The following is a 19,532-nucleotide window of genomic DNA, read 5'->3' as shown; positions in this document are numbered from 1 at the left end:
TTTGCCCCCAGATAAACAACCTTGGTAGTTTCTCTGTCTCCTTCCAGGTTTTCTTTTTGCAAATGCAAACAAATATGAAGCTATATATTCTTCATCTCCTGACTTTCAAAAAGATATTAAAAAAAATTTTTTTTAAACATCTCTACTTCTGAAGTGGAGATGTAGCAAAAAAAGTACCCACCTCCAATGAACTCACAAGAGGGAGCCTTGTGAAAGAGAACAGCTATGATGAGAGGGTCAGATAATCTTGCCTGCTACTGCCCAGGAGACCTCTAGAGGTCTATCCAGGGTCCCCCCGGTTAGAGCCTGTGATCCAGGCAGATTTTTTATCTTTTTAAAAAAGATAACAGTAATATTAACTTTATTTACACGCAGGATCTTAGTTCCCCGACTAGGGATCGAATCTGTGTCCCCTGCAGTGGAAGCACAGAGTCCTAACCACTGAACACCAGGGAATTCCCCCCACCACGCTTAAGCTTCCCAGGTACCTTTTCTCTGGAACTCTCCTAGGCCACTCCCACTTGACGCAATATCTAGGTTTAGGCGGAAAGGAGGGTGCTGCACAGCCTGCCTCTTCGGAGCCGGGCTGGTTCCTCTTTCCAGAACAATTCAGGCTTTACAGCAACTCAGACTCAGCTCCAACATCTGTGTCCCGAAGCAAGGATGGCTGAGATGGAAAGCATACTTCATTCTGGAAGGAAACGGCATTCCAGGTCAAGCTGAGTCTGCCAAACACCGACCCTCAAAATGGTTCTAGAAGAAATCAAGACAAGTCTTATCATGTGGTTTTCCTACGCCTTGATTCCTTGTTTGTTTGTGGGTAAGTATTAGAATACTGCCAATAGGCTGGGATTCAACTATAGGTTAAGAAACTGAAAAATGCTTTCCCAGGGGGGGTTGTAATATATGTATAGATCACCTTATGTCTGTTTTTAAAAAGGTTTTTCACTTCCTAATCCTCCATCCCCACAAAGAAGAGGCCTGCATTCTATTAAGAAACTTCTGTTAAATTCCACAGAGCAATCTAGAAAGATAAAGCATCAGAACAAATAGTTTGAAGGTGAGCAGAGATCCACATGCATTTTATTATTCGTTTCATTATTGAGTTTTAAAAGCCACAAAACAGTATTATTTCAGTCTTTCTGTTTGTGCCTCAGAGATGTTCTCTGTAAGGAGAGGCTTAAGTAAAATAAAGATTCTAACAAAACACAGGCGAATAAGAAGACATACTTTGCAACCTTAATATTGGGTCTAAGACTTATGAAAATTGGATTCCTCTCCTGGTCAGGTACTCTGTAACATTTTTAAAAGTATTTGGTTTGGAGCATTTTGCCTGCCAGTTAAGATTACATAATTTTCTCTGCTCCATTTCTGGCTGCTTGCACCTACATGTTTTATTGTTATGAAATCGCAGCTCTTTTGCTTTTGATGTTTCTTCCTGTCAGCATTTAAGAGAAATTTCTAATTTGAATACATCAAGGTACTAGACACTTTGCACTGTTGATGGGTATATTGAATACTTTCTTTTTCATACTTTCTTTTCTTTTTTGGGGGTAACATTGAGAACTAATCATCCAGTGAGTTTAAATCAGGCAACAAATCAGTGCCAAGGTGATTAGCAGATGTTTGGAGCTGACTTAAACATCAAATTTATGCCTGTGTAGCTCACAGCCCTTCACAGCTCTGTGTCTCAGCACGTGATATGTAAATTTGCTCTTTGTTTCGTGACCCACTGTATTTAGACTCCAATCCTCTTTCTCACAGCTCCTTGTAAACAAGTATAGGCCACAGGCAGCTGTTGTCTTCACAGTTGGCATGTAACCCCCTCATTTCCTCCTCCTGGACTTTATTATTGTTCTTCTCCACCAGAAGCTCGATCTCTAGTTCTTACTCCACCCCAAACCCATCGTCCCATCATCATTCCAGGGGGACCCTGCTCCTGCAGATCCATACCAGACCTCTCTCCTTTGACCCTTGACCCCGTGTATTCTGTTTCAGTGGGTTATTTCTGTTTCCTACACTGGCCTGAAGGCAGGGCCAAGGCATCTTTCCTGGTGTCCCCATGGCCCATAGCATAGGCTAAGCGTGTTGGTTGATTGGTTAGTTAGTTGATCGATTGATTAGTTGGTGGGACAAACAAGTTGCCAGGAAACTACTCCTCCACTAAGCCCAAGGGAGAAGATGGGGAGGCTGCATGAGAAGGGGAAAAGCCAGCATATTTTTCCTAATTTTTTTAAACAGGAAATTTATGTTTTTTTGATCCCCTTGACCCATTTGTTAATTTGACATTTTCTTCAATGAAGCAGTCCAGCCTTTTAAGGAAAACTATTTTAAACAGACCTAGAGGTGAGTACTCTTCTGATACCTGTAAACTTGCACAGAAAAACAAGGAAACGAAAACAACCACCACTATCCTTGTCTCTCCCTGCCCACCCCCCCCCAAAAAAAAACAAAACGTGCTAGAAGCCGCAAGAATGTCAGAGTGAGAAGGACCTATGGGTGAGTCTTGATTTTTATCACTTGCTAGTTCAGTGAATGTATCACATCACTTCAATTTCCTTGTCTGTAAAATGGTCAAAATAGCTACCTTGTGGTTGGGAGGTGTCAAACGACGTTATGCAAACAAAGGCACTCTGAGGATGTCAGGGTGCCCACCCCATGTTACCATCTGTTGGTTGTGCAAACTGGTGGTGGTGTCAGCAAATATTTGCTTTAGCTGAGGTTACCTTTATGTGATTTTGATCATTTCCTCTGAATTGTGTTGAAGCCTGAAATGATTTCAGCAACATCTAAATGAACTATTACTTACTCTAGATCCTTGGGAGAGATGGGTAGAGTTCTTGCTCTCTTTTATAGAATTATTTTGCCTTGCCCTGTCCCTTTCAAGTAATTTGTGTGATTCAAGAAACTGATTCCCACTACCAATAATAATAATAAAAACAGCAACAACAGTGACCATCACAACTGCCATTTATGCACACACACTGTGTGCTAGATTAGTAAAAACATTCTCTTGACATCTCACACCAGTCCTGCAAAGGAGGTGATATAATCCCCATTTATACACTAGGGAACAGACTTAGATTCAGTTAGTTACACAATAGTATACATCTTGTAAGTTGGAGAACTGGGATTTGAGCCTGGTTTGGGTGCCCACAGAGCCTGTGCCCTTTTAGTTCTCTGCAGAAGAAGCTGGCACATAAGCAGGACAGGAAAAGGTTGGAGGCACAAAGTGAAAGTAATAAAGAAGATGCTTCTACATTTTCTGACACTTGGCCAGAAGGACTATTGAGGTAAAAGTGACAGAAGCAGATCCAAATGAGGGGAATTGACAGTAGACCCCCTGAGGAGAAAGCCAGTGTGGAGTCATGCAAGGAAGAAGATGCAAGGTTTTCTGCTGGGGAAATTTGCCCGAGGACTTTGTGGTGAGCGTAAACCTCAGAAGGGCACAAAGGTCTAATGTGAGATAGGAACTCTTGTTGTTGTTCAGTTGATCAGTCATGTCTGACTCTTCACGATCCCATGGACTGCAGAACATCAGCCTTCCGTGTCCTTCACTACTTCCCAGAGTTTTCTCAAACTCATGTCCATTGAGTCGGTGATGCCATCCAACCATCTCATCCTCTGTTGTACCCTTCTCCTCTTGCCTTCAATCTTTCCTAGTATCAGGGTCTTTTCCAATGAGTTGGCTCTTTGCATCACATGGCCAAAGTATTGGAGCTTCAGCATCAGTCCTTCCAGTGAATATTCAGTGTTGAATTCAAATCAGACTTGAAATCCTTTAGATTTGACTAGTTTGATCTCTCTGCTGTCCAAGGGATCCTCAAGAGTCTTCTCTAGCACCACAATTCAACAGTATCAGTTCTTCAGCACTCAGCCTTCCTTGTGGTCAGCTCTCACATCCATTCATGACTACTGGAAAAACCATAGCTTTGACTATACGGACCTTTATCCACAAGGCAACGTCTCTGCTTTTTAATATCCTGTCTAGGTTTGTCATAGCTCTTCTTCCGAGGAGCAAGCATCTTTTAATTTTATGGCTGCAGTCACCATCTGCAGTGATTTTGGAGCCCCCAAAATAAAGTCTGTTACTGTTTCCATTGTTTCCCATCTATCTGCCATGATTGGACTGGATGCCAGGATCTTAGTTTTTTAAATGTTGAGTTTTAAGCCAGCTTTTCCACTCTCCTCTTCAACCTTCATCAAGAGGCTCTTTAGTTCCTTTCCGCTTTCTGCGATAATGGAGGTATCATCTACACATCTGAGGTTATTGATATTTCTCCCAGCAATTTTGATTCCAGCTTCTACTTCAACCAGTCCGGCATTTTGCATGATGTATTTGGCATATAAGTTAAATAAGCAGGGTGACAATATACAGGCTTGACATACTCCTTTCCCAATTTGGAACTAGTCCATTGTTCCATGTCCAGTTCTAACTGCTGCTTCTTGACCTGCATACAGGTTGCACAGGAGGCAGATAAGGTGGTCTGGTATTACCATCTCTTTAAGAATTTTCCACAGTTTGTTGTGATCCACACAGTCAAACGCTTTGGTGTAGTCAGTGAAGCAGAAGTAGATGTTTTTGTGGAATTCTCTTGCTTTTTCTGTGATCCAACAGATGTTGGCAATTTGATCTCTGGTACCTCTGCCTTTTCTAAATCCAGCTTGTACATCTGGAAGTTCTCGGTTCACATACTGTTTAAGCCTGGCTTGAATGATTTAAGCATTACCTTGCTAGTGGGTGAAATGAGTACAGTTGTGTAGTAGTTTGAATGTTGTTTGGCATTGCCTTTCTTTGGGATTGGAATGAAAACTGACCTTTTCCAGTCCTGTGGCCATTGCTGAGTTTTACAAATTTGCTGGCATATTGAGTGCAGCACTTCACAGCTTCATCTTTTAGGATTTGAAATAGCTTAGCTGGAATTCCATCAGCTCCACTAGATTTGTTCATAGTGATGCTTCCTCAGACCCCTTTGACTTCATACTCCAGGATGTCTGGCTCCAAATGAGTGATCACACCATTGTGGTTATCTGGGTCATTAAGAACTTTGTGGTTAGTTCTGTGTATTCTTGCCACCTCTTCTTAATATTTTCTGCTTTTGTTATGTCCATACCATTTCTGTCCTTTATTGTGCCCATCTATGCATGAAATATTCCCTTGTTATCTCTTAAGTTTCTTGATGAGGTCTCTAGTCTTTCCCATTCTGTTGTTTTCCTCTGTCTCTTTTCATTGTTTGCTTTAAAAAGGCTTTTTATCTCTCCTTGCTATTCTTTGGAACTCTACATTCAGATGGGTATATCTTTCCTTTTCTCCTATGCTTTTCGCTTCTCTTTTCTCAGCTATTTGTAAGGCCTGCTCAGACAACCATTTTGCCTTTTTGCATTTCTTTTTTTGGGGGATGATTTTGATCACCGCCTCCTATACAATGTTACAAACCTCTGTACATAGTTCTTCAGGCAGTCTGTCTATCAGATCTAATCCCTTGAATCTATTTGTCACTTCAGCTGTATAATAGTAAGGGATTTGATTCAAGTCCTACCTGAATGGTCTAGTGGTTTTCCCTACTTTCTTCAACTGAAGTCTAAATTTTGCAATAAGGAGTTCATGGTCTGAACCACAGTTATTGCCCACTCTTGTTTTCACTTACTGTACAGAGCTTCTCCATCTTTGGCTGTGAAGAATATAATCAATCTGATTTCAGTATTGATCATCTGGTGATGTTCCTGTGTAGTGTCATCTCTTGTGTTGTTGGAGGAGGGTATTTGCCATGACCAGTGCATCCTCTTGGTAAAACTGTTAGCCTTTGCCCTGCTTCATTTTGTATTCCAAGACCAGATTTGCCTGTTACTCCAGATATCTCTTGACTTCCTGCTTTTGCATTCCAGTCCCCTATGATGAAAAGGACATCTTTTTTTCATGTTAGTTTTAGAAGGTCTTGTAGGTCATTATGGTACCGTTCTACTTCAGCTTCTTCGGCCTTAGTGGTTGGGGCATAGACTTACATTACTGTGATATTGAATGGTTTGCCTTGGAAATGAACTGAGATCATTCTGTCATTTTTGAGATTGCACCCAAGTACTGCATTTTGGACTCTTGTTGACTATGATGGCTACTCCATTTCTTCTAAGGGATTCTTGCCCCAGTAGTAGATATAACGGTCATCTGAATTAGATAGGAATCAGAGGGGAAAAAAATTCAGGCTGAGGCCAATTTCACTGAGCCAAGATTTGGTTCACGTATTTTGTTTTCATTCATTTTAAATTTCTGAGCACCCACTATGTCCCAGTTTCTGGATTAGGTGCTGATTAAAGATGAACAAAACAGAGTGTCCTGTCTTCAGGGAACATAAGAGCCTACTGGGAAATACACTCAAGTCTAAGGATTTATCATTCATAGTTCTTAAAATTGAAATATAGTTGATTTATAATTTTGGGTTAATTACTCCTGTATAGCACAGTGATTCAGTTATACATATATATCTTTTCCATTATGGTTTATCGCAGTATATTAAATATGGTTCACTGTGCTATACCAGAGAAGGTGATGGCACCCCACTCCAGTACTCTTGCCTGGAAAATCCCATGGATGGAGGAGCCTGGTAGGCTGCAGTCCATGGGGTCGCTGAGGGTCGGACACGACTGAGCGACTTCACTTTCACTTTTCACTTTCATGCATTGGAGAAGGATATGGCAACCCACTCCAATGTTCTTGCCTGGAGAATCCTAGGGACGGGGGAGCCTGGTGGGCTGCCGTCTATGGGGTCGCACAGAGTCGGACACGACTGAAGTGACTTAGCAGTAGCAGTGCTATACAGTAGGGCCTTGTTGCTTATCCATTCTATTTATAAAACCTTACATTGCTAACCCAGACTCCTACTCCACCCCTTTCCCCATCCCCTCCCCCTTGGCAACCACCATTCTGTTCTATGTCCATGATTCTGTTTCTGTTTCATAGACAGGTTCTTTACTGTCGTATTTTAGATTCCATATAAAAGTGATACCATATATCACTCATAGTTTTAACTATCTTTCAGGCCCCAGAAGTAAGGTCTAGGTCAGTGGTTCTCAATCTCAAATGCACATTGGAATCACCTGGAGCACTTTTAAAAATACAAACACTTTCACTTTTCACTGGCATGCATTGGAGAAGGAAATGGCAACCCACTCCAGTGTTCTTGCCTGGAGAATCCCAGGGACGGGGGAGCCTGGTGGGCTGCCGTCTATAGGGTCGCACAGAGTCGGACACGACTGAAGCGACTTAGCAGCAGCAGCAGCAGCCAGGATTTCAAAGCCAGAAATCTGACTTAATTAATCTAGGGTGCTGCCTTGGCTCTGGGATTTTTAAAAACTTCCTGGGTCAGACTCCTTAGAGAAGGGTTTATTCCATAACTGGGAAGAGAAAATACAAGTTTGGAGCATCTTGTGGTAATGAAGGAAGTGCTCAAAGAAGGATGGGGGCCAAGCTGCCACAAGTATCCTGGATTGGAACCTGGGATGGAAAAGAGTATCAGTGGAAAATTTGGCAAAATCCAAGTAAAGTTTGGAGTTTAATTAAAAGTAACATATCAATGTTAGTTTCTTAGTTTTGACAAGTATATCATGACTATATTAGATGTTAGCATCAGGGGAAGCTGAGTGAAGGGTTTACAAGAACCCTGTACTTACTGTCTGTACTTTTTCCTATAAATCTAAAATTATTCTAAAAATTAAAAGTCTATTAATAAAAACAACATGAAAAAAGAGAAGGAGAGATGAAAGTAAGTCAAAAGCACACAAAATCCAAAATAGCTCCCAATAACCGAAGATGGAACAATTTGAGTAACATAATCAACATTGATAGAATAAAATAAATTTCTATGAGTCCACACTGATTATTACAAATCACAAATGGTAGAGCGGGAAGAACTCTTCCTTACAAAATTCCAATTAACACAACAAAACCACTGCTAGAACATCATAGCAATGATCGTTGCAAGTATCATCCACCAATAAATATAAAAATTAATGGATGAAAGTTTGAGGAGAAAGAATCACTGCTCAGTATCACAGTATTTCCCCTAAATTATTTATTAATTATAAGGGGGAAAATGGTAATTTTATAGTGAAGACACTGCCTTAACCAAGTGGTCAAGGGTAACTCCACCAGTCATAAGATATATGAGTACATGGCAAAAATGTACAACCATAATCAAATTATGAAAAAATGTTAGACAAACCCAAACTGAGGAATATCGTACAAAACAACTGACCTGTTCCTGTCAAAAATGTCAAGGAAAGACTGAGGACAGACTGGGGAAGACTAAGTAGATATGACAACTAAATGTAGGACCTGGATTGGTTCCTGAAAAAAGGAAAAAGGAAGGAAGGAGGGGAGAAAGGAAGGAGGGAAGGAAGAGAGAAAGAGATTTACGGGAAAATTTGGTGAAATTCAGATAAAGACTGAGGCTTCATTATGGATATTGGGCCAATGTTAATATCTTCCTTGTCATATTTGTTTCCTGGTTGTGTACATGTGGAAAACTGACTGAAGGGTATATGGGAGCTCTCTGTACTATTTTGTAACTCTTCTGTTAAGTCTGAAATTATTTCAAAATAAAACTTAAAAGCCTCTTCCCCAGTGATTCTAATGGGCAGCCAAGATTGAGAAAGGTTAGTTTAACCTCTATATACCAGTGCTTCTCAAACTTTAATGTTTATGAATTACCTGGGATTTGGGGTGGTGTGTCTTGTTAAAATGCAGATTCTGGTTCAGTAGGGCATAGGTTGCAGGGTTTTGTGCTGCTGCTGATCCAGACCATACTTCAAGATCCTGAAACAATAGACCACTTTCCTGAGGCATGAACTGGTTTGCATACCTTTTGAAGCTGGGATGTGGGCACTAGTTACTAGGCAGCAAGTGATGCCAGCAACTTGTTTAGCAGCCATGTCCTGGCTCGGCCTTGCTCTTTTGTTCAGATCACATACAAGGGGATTCTCTTGAAATAATCTACTGTAATTGAGAGACATGTCATGTCAGTTTGCAGTCCCAGTATCCCCTAAAGTGCAAGCCCCTGTAGTGGTAGTCAAAATGATGGTCCCCCAGTGATATCCACATTCTTTTTCAAAAAACATTTATTTGACTGTGTGGCTTGTGGGTTCTTAATTCCCTGACCAGGGATTGAACCCCTACCCCTGCATTGGGAGCACAGAGTCTTAACCACTGGACCACCAGGGGAATTCAAGATGTCCATACTCTAATTCCTGGAAACCAGTGGATATGTTACCCTGTGGAAAAGGGGATTTTTTTCCCCCACATTAAGATGTTACCCTGTGGAAAAGGGGATTTTTTTCCCCCACATTAAGATTAATGTTATGGGATTTTGAGATTAGGAGATTATCCTGGATTATTGGATGGGCCCAATCTAATCATATGAGTCCTTCAAAGCTGAGAAGCTTTCCTGGATCCAGGGAGAGAGGGATGGGAGGACAGAAAAAGAGGCAGGGAAATATTTGAAACATGAAAGGGACTTAACCAGCCATTGTTGGCTTTGAAAATGGAGGAAAGAGGGGCCGTGCGCAAGAAGGTGGGGCCTTGTCCCAGCAAATGGAAATGGCAAGAAAACAGTCTTCCCTGGAGCCTGCTCTTCTGCCAACGCCTTGATTTTAGCTCAGTTAGACCTGATTCAGATTCCTGACCTATGGAACTGGACAAAAATAAATCTATGTTGTTTTAAGATACTGCCTTTGTGGAAATATATTACAGTGCAATAGAAAATGAACAGGCCACAAGAAAAAGGGATCAGCTTTGTGAATGCAGCTCTGTGCAAAAAATGTTGCTCAGCTAGTTTTGCCACACTGAGCACCAAAATCTTAATAGTCAGGTCACAGTCACCCAGCTCAAGTTTTTGTTGGAAACACCATCCAAGAGGCTCCACCCCATGGGCCTTCTTGAGATACTGAGTCAGACGGTTAAAAGAGAATAATTCTCTATAGTGACAAGAGTGTAACTATTCAGAGGAACCAAATGACCAGAAGATATTCCAACATCTCACTCCAGCTCCCGGGAGAATTCTCATCCAGTGTGGCTGAGCAAAAAACTTCCCCATTTTGTACCCTCCTCCCTATGGCTAATGTGTCTTTCCCATTCTCACTACAAGCTTACTCTCCCCTTCCCCCTTGACTGTATTCTTTTTTTTTTTTAAGTACTTTTTAAAAGTGTTTATTGAATTCGTTACAATGTTACTTTTGTCTTACATTTTGTATTTTTTGTCTGTGAGAGCTGTGGGATGTTAGCTCCCAGACCAAGGATGGAACCTGCACCCCTTGCCTTGGACAGTGAAGTCTTAACCACTGGACCACCAAGGGAAGTCCCTTAACTGTATTCTTTGTTTTTGTATTTGCTTATTTACATCAGGGAGAGTGTCTATTAACTGGTTTATTCAGGGACTTGACTTCAATACATATTACTCCTGGCTCTTAGATGACATTTCTTGTTAATGAGATTGCTGGGTGGATGACAAAGTTTTGTTTTTCTCCATTGAATTGCGTTCTAAGGACCACCTTGTGCCTTCTCAAACAACTGGAGGGGATTTTAAAACCTCTCATAGGTGAAAGGAGTCACTCTCGCTTAGAGTTGAGCTGAAACTAGAGTTCCCTATTTAGTGTCCTAGCATAAAACGGATCCTTCCTCATGTAGTACCACCTTAGTTGTGTGTGTGTGTGTGTGTTTAATTTAAAATTTTGGCTGCACGGCATGTGGGATCTTAGTGCCCAGACCAGGGACTGAACCTGTGCCCCCTGCCTTGGAAGGTAGATTCTTAACCACTGGTCCATCAGGGAAGTCCTCTTCCATACTTTCTATGTGACCCAATTAAACATACCCTGGCATCAGTAGTTCACTGGCATTACTGATTTTCCATCTCATTCCCAATGTGTGTGTGTGCTACATAAACTACAGTGAAACAAAGATAGAATTTGGAATATACTATACAAGTGGAATAAAGATATTGAAGATGTTGCTCATAGGGCTCAGAAAGAAGCAGTAATTTTCATTTTAATATAGGAATGAGACAGTATTTTGCCCATAGTGGAGTTAGATTTGGAATTTCACAGCTAGGTGAAGACAGTTACACAAGTGCAAACTGTTGCATAGCATAATGAAAGAAAGTGAAGTTGCTCAGTCGTGTCTGACTCTTTGCAACCGCATGGACTGTAGCTCACCAGGCTCCTCTGTCCATGGGATTCTCCAGGCAAGAATACTGGAGTGGGGTGCCATTTCCTTCTCCAGGGGATCTTCCTGACCCAGGGATTGAACACAGATCTCCCGCATTGCAGGCAGACACTTTAACCTCTGAACCACCAGGGAAGCTCTATAGCATAATGGAGTGACCTAAAAGTTGGGACATCTCTTGCTGTTGTCCTGCCTGTGTGCCCTTTATGAAGAAAGACATATCCAGAAATTCAACCTCAGAGTGTCTTCCTTAAAGCCTTGGTAAGTGCCCTAATCATTGGGACGGCTAATCATTAGGTCTCCCTCTGTAAACAGTCTCCCTCGCTGATTTAATTGACTGCACTCAATTATACAACTTTTTTCCTAGATGCATTTCATCCTGTTTGCGTTTATCCTATCATGGTCTTTTAAAATGTATCCTGTCATTCAGATAATCAGAATTAATGTTATTTTTTTAGGTGTGATGGCACTGTATTTTTTAACTGAAATTTTGTTGTAATTCTAGATTTTTATGCAGTTATAAGAAATAAGTGGGCTTTCATGGTGGCTCAGATGGTAAAGAATCTGCCTGCAATGCAGGAGACCCTGGTTCAATCCTTGGGTCAGGAAGATCCCCTGGAGTAGGAAATGGCAACCCAATCCAGTATTCTTGCCTGGAGAATCCCATGGACGGAGGAGCCTGGCAGGCTACAGGACATGGGGTCGCAAAGAATTGGACATGACTGAGCAACTAACACTTTCACACTTTTCATAAGATATAACACAGAGGGACTTCCTTGGTGGTCCAGTGGCTGACTCCACCCCCACAATGCAGGGGGCCCTGGGTTTGATCCCTGGTCAGGGAATTGATCTCACATGCCACAACTAAGAGTTTGCATGCCAAAACTTAAAAAAAAAATCCTGCATGCTGCAACTAAAAAAGATCCCTCATACCTCATAAGACTTGGTATGCTACTGCTAAGTTGCTTCAGTCGTGTCTGACTCTGTGTGACCCCATAGACAGAAGCCCACCAGGCTCCCTCATCCCTGGGATTCTCCAGGCAAGAACACTGGAGTGGGTTGCCATTTCCTTCTCCAATGCATGAAAGTGAAAAGTGAAAGTGAAGTCGCTCAGTCGTGTCCGACTCTTAGCGACCCCATGGACTGCAGCCTACCAGGCTCCTCCATCCATGGGATTTTCCAGGCAAGAGTACTGGAGTGGGGTGCCATTTCCTTCTCCAAAGACTTGGTGTAGCCAAATAAATTTTTAAAAAAAGGAAATAATACAGAAAACCCAGTTTCCCCAGTGGTATTTTGCAAAACAATAGTATAATACTACAACTAGAATATTGAAATCCTTGGTATTGACAAAATCCACACATCTTATTCAGATTTCCCCAGCTTTACTTGCATTTGTTTGAGAATGTGTATGTGTGTGTGTGAAGGTTTGTATATTTATCACCGCAGTCAAGATACTGAACATTTCCAATATCACAATGATATGTCTTGTTGCCTTTTTATAACCTCACCCATCTCTCACTACTGTGCCTTTCCCAACTCTTCCTAACTCCTGGCAACCATTAATCTCTCAAAGTCTAAAATTTTGTCATTTGAAAATGTTATAAAAATAGAAATATACAGTATGTAACTTTGGGGGTTTGGCTTCTTTCAGTTGGTGTCATTCACTGGAGATTCATCCAGATTGTTTCGTGTAGTTTGTTCCTTTTTCTTGGATATACCATATTTGTTTAACCATTCACCTGTGGGCATCTGGGCTGATTCCATCTTGTTTATGGACATTTGTTGTGCAAACTTAGTGTGATATAAATTTTCATTACCTTGGGATAAATGCCCAAGAGTGCACTTGCTGGGTTGTGTAGTAATTTACAAGTTTAGTTCTGCAAGAAACTGCTGAACAACCTTCCAGTGTGGTGGTGCCACTTTGTTCCCACCCAGCGATGGATGAGGGATCCACTTTCTCTGCGTCCTCACCAGGGTTTGGTTTTGTCACTGTAAGAATTTTTAGTCATTCTGATAGCTGTGTGGCACTCTCTCATGGAAGTTTAAATTTGCATTTCCCTAATAGCTAATGATATTGAACATATTTTCATGTGCTTGTTTGCCATCTGTGTGTGCTTTTTTGGTGAAATTACTCTTCACATCTTTTACTCATTTTCTAATTGAATTGCTTGCTTTTTTTACTGTTGGGTTTTGAGTATTCTTTATATATATGTTCTAGATATCAATCCTTTGTGAGATATATTGTTTGCAAATGTTTTCTCCTAGTCTGTATCTTGTCTTTTTATCCTCTTAACAGGGTCTTTGTGGTGCAAGAGATTTTAATTCTGGTGATGCCTGTTTATAAATGTTTCCTTTTATGGATCATGCTTTGATGTCAAGTGTAAGAAATCTTTGTCTGGCCCTAAAGATTTTCTCCTATGTTTTTTCCTAAAAGTTTTAGACTTTCACATTTTACATCAAGTCCACGGCCTACTTTGAGTTAATTTTTGCTAACATGTGAGATGTAGGTTGAGGTTTTTTGTTTGCCTGCAAATAGCCAATTGCTCTAATATTGTTTGTTGAAAAGGCTATCCTTCCTTCAGTGAATTGCTTTTGTACCTTTGCCAAAAATCAGCTGAGCATATTTGTGTGGGTCTATTTCTGGGATGTCTATATTGTTTCATCAATCTATGTGTCTATTGCTTTGTCAATACCACACAGTCTTAATTATTGTAAGTTTTAAAATTGGGTAGATTGAGTTCTCTTACCTTTTGCTTTTTCAAAATTGTTTTATTCTTGTGCCTTTGCCTTTTCTCTTAAATTTTAGGAAAAGCTTACCTATCTCCACAAAAAAACCTTGCTGGGTTTTTGATAGGAACCCTGTTAAACGTATATATCAATTTGGGGAGAATTACCTTTTTAACTATGTTGAGTTGTCCAATCCATGAGCACAGTATGCCTCTCCATCTATTTAGATTTTCTTTGAAATTTTTTCACTGGCATTGTGGTGTTTTCCCCATAGAAAGATATGTTTCATTAGATTTACACATGAGTTTTTCTTTTGGGGAGGGGCAATGATTGCAAATAATATTTTAAGTTTCTGCATATAAGTTTCCATTGCTAGTATTTAGAGATACAACTAATTTTTTAACGTTTATCTTATATCCCATGAACTTGCCAAACTCACTATTAGTTTTCAGAGGCTTTTTTGGTAGATTCTGTGGGGTTTCCTACATAGCCTAACATGTCACCTGGAAATAGAGGGAGATTTATCACTTATTTTCCAAGCTGTAATGTCTTTCACTTCCTTAGTTTGCCTTATTACAGTTGCTAGAACTTCTAGTACAATGTCAAATAAAAGTGATAAGTGTGGGCATCCTTGCCTCATTCTTGATATAGGGAAAAGCATCCAGCCTTTTACCATTGAACAAGATGCTAGCTGTAGGTGTTTTTTGGCTATGCTGGATCTTCACTGATTTGCATGGGCTTTCTTTAGGTGCGGTGAGCAGGGGCTATTCTTCATTGCAGTGCCTCTCACTGTGTGGCTTCTCTTGCTGTGGGCACAGGTTCTAGGTGCACAGATTTCAGTAGTTGCGGCTGGCAGGCTCGAGAACTTGGGCTCAGTAGCTGTGTTGTACAGGCTTAGCTGTTCCACGGCATGTGGGATCTTCCCGGATCAAGGATCAAACCTGTGTCTCCTGCATCAGCAGGCAGATTTTTATCCACTGTGCCACCAGGAAAATCCAGCTGTAGGTTTTTTATAGATGATCATTATCAAATTGAGATAATTCCTGTTGTTCATAATTCAAAGAAACGGTTTCTTTTTTTCTTTTTGTTTTGTTTTTAAATTATGAATGGGTGTTGAATTTTGTAAATGCTTTCTTGGTGTCAGTTGAAACAATTATATGGTTTTTCTTCTTGATCTTGTTGACGTGGTGGATTACATTAATTGATTTTCAAATACTGAAGCAGCCTTGCATACCTGGAATAAATCCCACTTGATCAGGGTATATAGTCTTATACAACACCAAATCTGGATTGTATTTGTCAAAGATTTTTGCACCTAAGTGCCTGAGACATATTGATCTGTAGTCTTTCGCTTTTAAAAATATATAAATAATCTTTGATTTTGGTATCAAGGTAATACAGACCCCATAAAGTTAAGTTTTTTCCTCTTTGATTTCTGGAAGATATTGTATAAAATTGGTACTACTTTCTCTTTAACTATTTCATAGTTTGTGGTGTTGTTCAGTTGATAAGTAGTATCCGACTCTTTGTGACCACATGGATCGCAGCATGCCAGGCTTCCCTGTCCTTCACCATCTCCCAGAGTTTGCTCAAACTCACGTCCATTGAGCTGATGATGCCATCCAACCATCTTATCTTCTGTTTCCCCCTTCTCCTCATGCCCTCAATCTTTCCCAGCATCAGACACTTTTCCAATGAGTCAGCTCCTCACATCAGGTGGCCAAAGTACTGGAGCTTCAACTTCAGCATTAGTCCTTCCAATGAATATTCAGGACTGATTTCCTGAATGGACTGGTTGGATCTCCTTGAAGTCCAAGGGATTTTCAAGAGTCTTCTCCAGCACCACAGTTTGAAACCATCAATTCTTCAGTGCTCAGCTTTCTTTATGGTCCAAGTCTCACATCTCACATTCGTATTCTCCAGTATAATTATCTGGGCCAGGAGATTTCATTTTTGAGAGTTTTAGAATTATGAATTCAAGCTTTATGTTTATAGTTTTAAAATCCTCACATATCTGACTAGAGAAATGTTTTGTCTACTTCACCAGAGGAAGCATGTCAGAAGGGACTACACCCTGCCCTCCTGTGCTATCTTATTGCAGCTGGCTCTTTTCCCTTTCTTCCCTTGGATGACGACAAGTATAAGGGTGGGGAGGGCAGGAAGCCTCCCTTGAGGGCACCCCAGGTGTTTCCTCACAGGCCAAGCCCTGGATGCTGAGAGTGAGATTGGGCTGCATCACCAGGGTCCTACATTAGTGCCCACAAGGGCACTAAGTGGGATGTTCCTGGCAGCCCCCATCCCCTCATGGTTACAGGACTTGATAACGAACAGCAGGTGCCAATTTGGAGACAGACACAAAGATGAAAAGTCCCAGGCGAGGGTCCCAGCCTTATACACACTGTGCTGTTGATGTTATCACTGCAACTGTAACAGCAAAAGGAGGCAGGTGTTGGGCATTAAAAGAGGAGTATGTAAAAGTCAGAGGGGGAGACCACAGTAGGAGATCCGGACTGGGGCTGCGAAGTCCTTATTAGGGATCAGCTTCACAGATGATTCTGTGAAGAATCACAAGAATCACAAATCAGCTTTGATTCTGTGTGCAAGCTGTAGACCCACTGTGTGCACACTCTGGGCACACAGCTGCGTGAGCAGATGCTTGAGTCTCATCTGGCTCAGAGGCCTGCAGGCTGTCTGGGGTGGAGTCTCCAAACTGGCTTGGTGCCCTTCTGTACTGGACTCCTTCCATGGCAGACCTGAGCCTGCACTTCCCAAATAGCAGCTGTGCCCGTTTGGCCATTTTGGGGACACAAAGGAATTGCTCTGATAGCTGAGGATGGCAGTAGCAAGAGGGGGTGGTGATGAGAAGCTGGCAGGAGCCGATATGGGTTTGCCATGTAGAGGTGGGGAGCTCAGGTTTACGCAACGTGTTTACGGTCACAAATTCAGTGGCAAAGTCCAAACAAAGTCCAGGCCTGCATCGCGGCCAGTGTGACACAAGGGTTGTATATAATGTGCTTCAGTTTTCTCACTTGTACACCAGAGAAACTGATGGTCCTTACATCCCAGTATGGTCATGAGAATTAAATGAGAAAATCATGTGATAATCGAGCTCACGGCATAGATAGAGCTTGGTAAGTGCTCAGTAATATTGTTGTTCAGTCGCCCATTCATGTCTGCTTCTTTGCGACCCCATGGACTGCAGCACGCCAGGCCTCCCTGTCCCTCACCATCTCCCGAAGTTTGCCCAAGTTCATGTCCATTGCATCAGTGATGCCATCCAGCCATCTCATCTTCTGATGCCCTCTTCTCCGTCTGCCTTGAATCTTTCCCAGCATCAGGGACTTTTCCAATGAGCTGACTGTTTGCATCAGGTGACCAAAAATACTAACCATTATTAATGTCAATAATGTTAGCTATTATTATTAATATTAACTGGGTTTTCCAGATGGCTCAGTGGTAAAGATTCAGCCTGCAATCCGGAGATGCAGGGCATGTGGGTTTGATCCTTGAGTCAGGAAGATCCCCATGGAGAAGGGCATGGCAACCCACTCCAGTATTCTTGCCTGGAAATTCTCATGGACAGAGGATCCTGGCAGGTTGTATTCCATAGGGTCACAAAGAGTCACAACTAAGCACCCATACACATACATATTAATATTAATGTTAATATGCTAATCACCAAAGGGAGAATTACAATGATGATAGCAATATTTAGCATGAACACAAATATGGTAAAATTAGAGTTTCTTCTAGTTCCAACCAGTCCATCCTAAAGGAGATCAGTCCTGAGTGTTCATTGGAAGGACTGATGTTGAAGCTGAAACTCCAGTACTTTGGCCACCTGATGCAAAGAGCTGACTCATTTGAAAAGACCCTGATGCTGGGAAAGATTGAGGGCAGGAGGAGAAGGGGACGACAGAGGATGAGATGGTTGGATGGCATCATTGACTCAATGGACATGAGTTCGGGTAAATTCTGGGAGTTGGTGATGGACAGGGAGGCCTGGCGTGCTGTGGTTCATGGGGTCACAAAGAGTCGGACATGACTGAGGGACTGAACTGACTGACTGACTAGTTCCTAAGCATGTCTGACTTTTCGTTAGAAACTAACCTGAAGCTGTGGCATTCCCTGAGGTGAACTCGCCTTGTCAGCTTGTCTGTCTCCTTGGTCCCAGATGGAGTGGCTGTTCTACCTGCCCCTCAGAACCTCTCTGTGCAATCAACCAACATGAAGCACGTCTTGACATGGAGCCCAGTGACTGTGCCTGAAGAAATAGTACACTATTCTGTCGAGTACCAGGGGTAAGCGTTTGTTGTTGTTGTTGCTGTTGTTTTGTTTTTCAGTTTCTCTCCTTTAGGCAGTAGTTGATTCCTAGAGGCACAGCCCTCATTCCAGAGCTCAAGAAGGCTTTGTGAGCCCAGAGAAAGATGATTTCCTATGATCTGCCTCCTCTGTCTTCATGGGCCCTAAGAGAATTGAAGCAACAAGGGAAGTTGTCCCATGGATTTGGCAGTGAACTCTCTGGGAACACAAAAGTATATAAACACATTTTCGTGAAGTTTCTTTCCAACAGTGAGTCAGTTGTCTAAAGCTGAAGAAAACCTTAAGATGAAATGAGTTTGGCTCTGACTTGAGGAAGAGAAATTATTTGGAGACTCAGATATTTTAGGGGTCGGTGAGACCTCAGTTTTCCTGACAGTACACTTGCCCCCAGGAGCCAAAACAAATTGTGACCCTATAGGTCAGCTGGTCCTTCTCCAGGTGTCCAGGCTCTCAGAGCTGTCAAGGAGTGACAGGGATGCAGAAGGTACTCAGTAAAGCTCACTAACAATTCATACAAACCAAGCAGCTACATGCATAGACATTCTCCTAGGCTCAGGGGTACAGACCACAAAGTTTCCAGGCAGAAGAAGATTACATTTAGAGGAGGAGACAGTAAAAACTTAAAGAAATAAGTACACTAGGTCTGCACTGTCCAATGTGGTAGCCACTAGACACGGACAGCTATTTATACTTAAATTAATCAAAATTAAATTCAAAAGTCTGTTTCCTAGTCATATGAACCACATTTCAAGTTCTTAATAGCCATCTGTGGCTACAGGCTACTGTATGCTATGCTATGCTAAGTCACTTCAGTCGTGTCTGACTCTGTGCGACCCCATAGACGGCAGCCCACCAGGCTCCCCCGTCCCTGGGGTTCTCCAGGCAAGAACACTGGAGCGGGTTGCCATTTCCTTCTCCAATACATGAAAGTGAAAAGTGAAAGTGAAGTCGTTCAGTCGTGTCCGACTCTTAGCAACCCCATGGACTGCAGCCTACCAGGCTCCTCCATCCATGGGATTTTCCAGGCAAGAGTACCAGAGTGGGGTGCCATTGTAAAACAACACAAATACAGAAGGTTTTCACCATCACAGGAAGTTCTATCAGGCAGCACTGCTGTGGGTAAGTTCAGATAGAAATCAGTTCTAGGAGGGAGCTAAAATCCATTGCACAGTGAGTTGGCTCTGTGGCAGCTTTTTATCTGATGGTTAGGGAAGGTCTGTCTGAGGATGTGATATTTAAGCCAATATCTGAAGGACAGGAGCGGGCAAGCAGT

The 19,532-nt window shown here is 41.9% G+C and overlaps 1 protein-coding gene across 2 annotated transcripts in view; it reads left to right on the top strand.

The window, feature by feature from the left end:
* Window positions 1-538: 538 nt before the first annotated feature.
* The window catches only part of IL20RB (interleukin 20 receptor subunit beta), a 42,577-nt gene continuing 23,583 nt past the window's right edge, over window positions 539-19,532 (top strand). Inside the window, exons 1-2 of one of the 2 annotated variants that reach the window (XM_005889890.2) lie at window positions 539-820; window positions 18,111-18,237. In XM_005889890.2, coding sequence (XP_005889952.1) covers window positions 748-820; window positions 18,111-18,237 — 200 coding nt within the window. In that variant the 5' untranslated portion in view covers window positions 539-747. Of the gene's footprint in view, window positions 821-11,343; window positions 11,471-18,110; window positions 18,238-19,532 lie in introns of those variants that run through there. The other variant, XM_070375894.1, reaches the window with a different exon arrangement.

The sequence above is a fragment of the Bos mutus genome, chromosome 1 (assembly GCF_027580195.1).
Source record: "Bos mutus isolate GX-2022 chromosome 1, NWIPB_WYAK_1.1, whole genome shotgun sequence".
Classification (NCBI taxonomy): Eukaryota; Metazoa; Chordata; class Mammalia; order Artiodactyla; family Bovidae; genus Bos; species Bos mutus.
The sequence above is the reverse complement of the archived record's forward strand: the minus strand, read 5'-3'. Positions and strand labels throughout refer to the sequence as shown.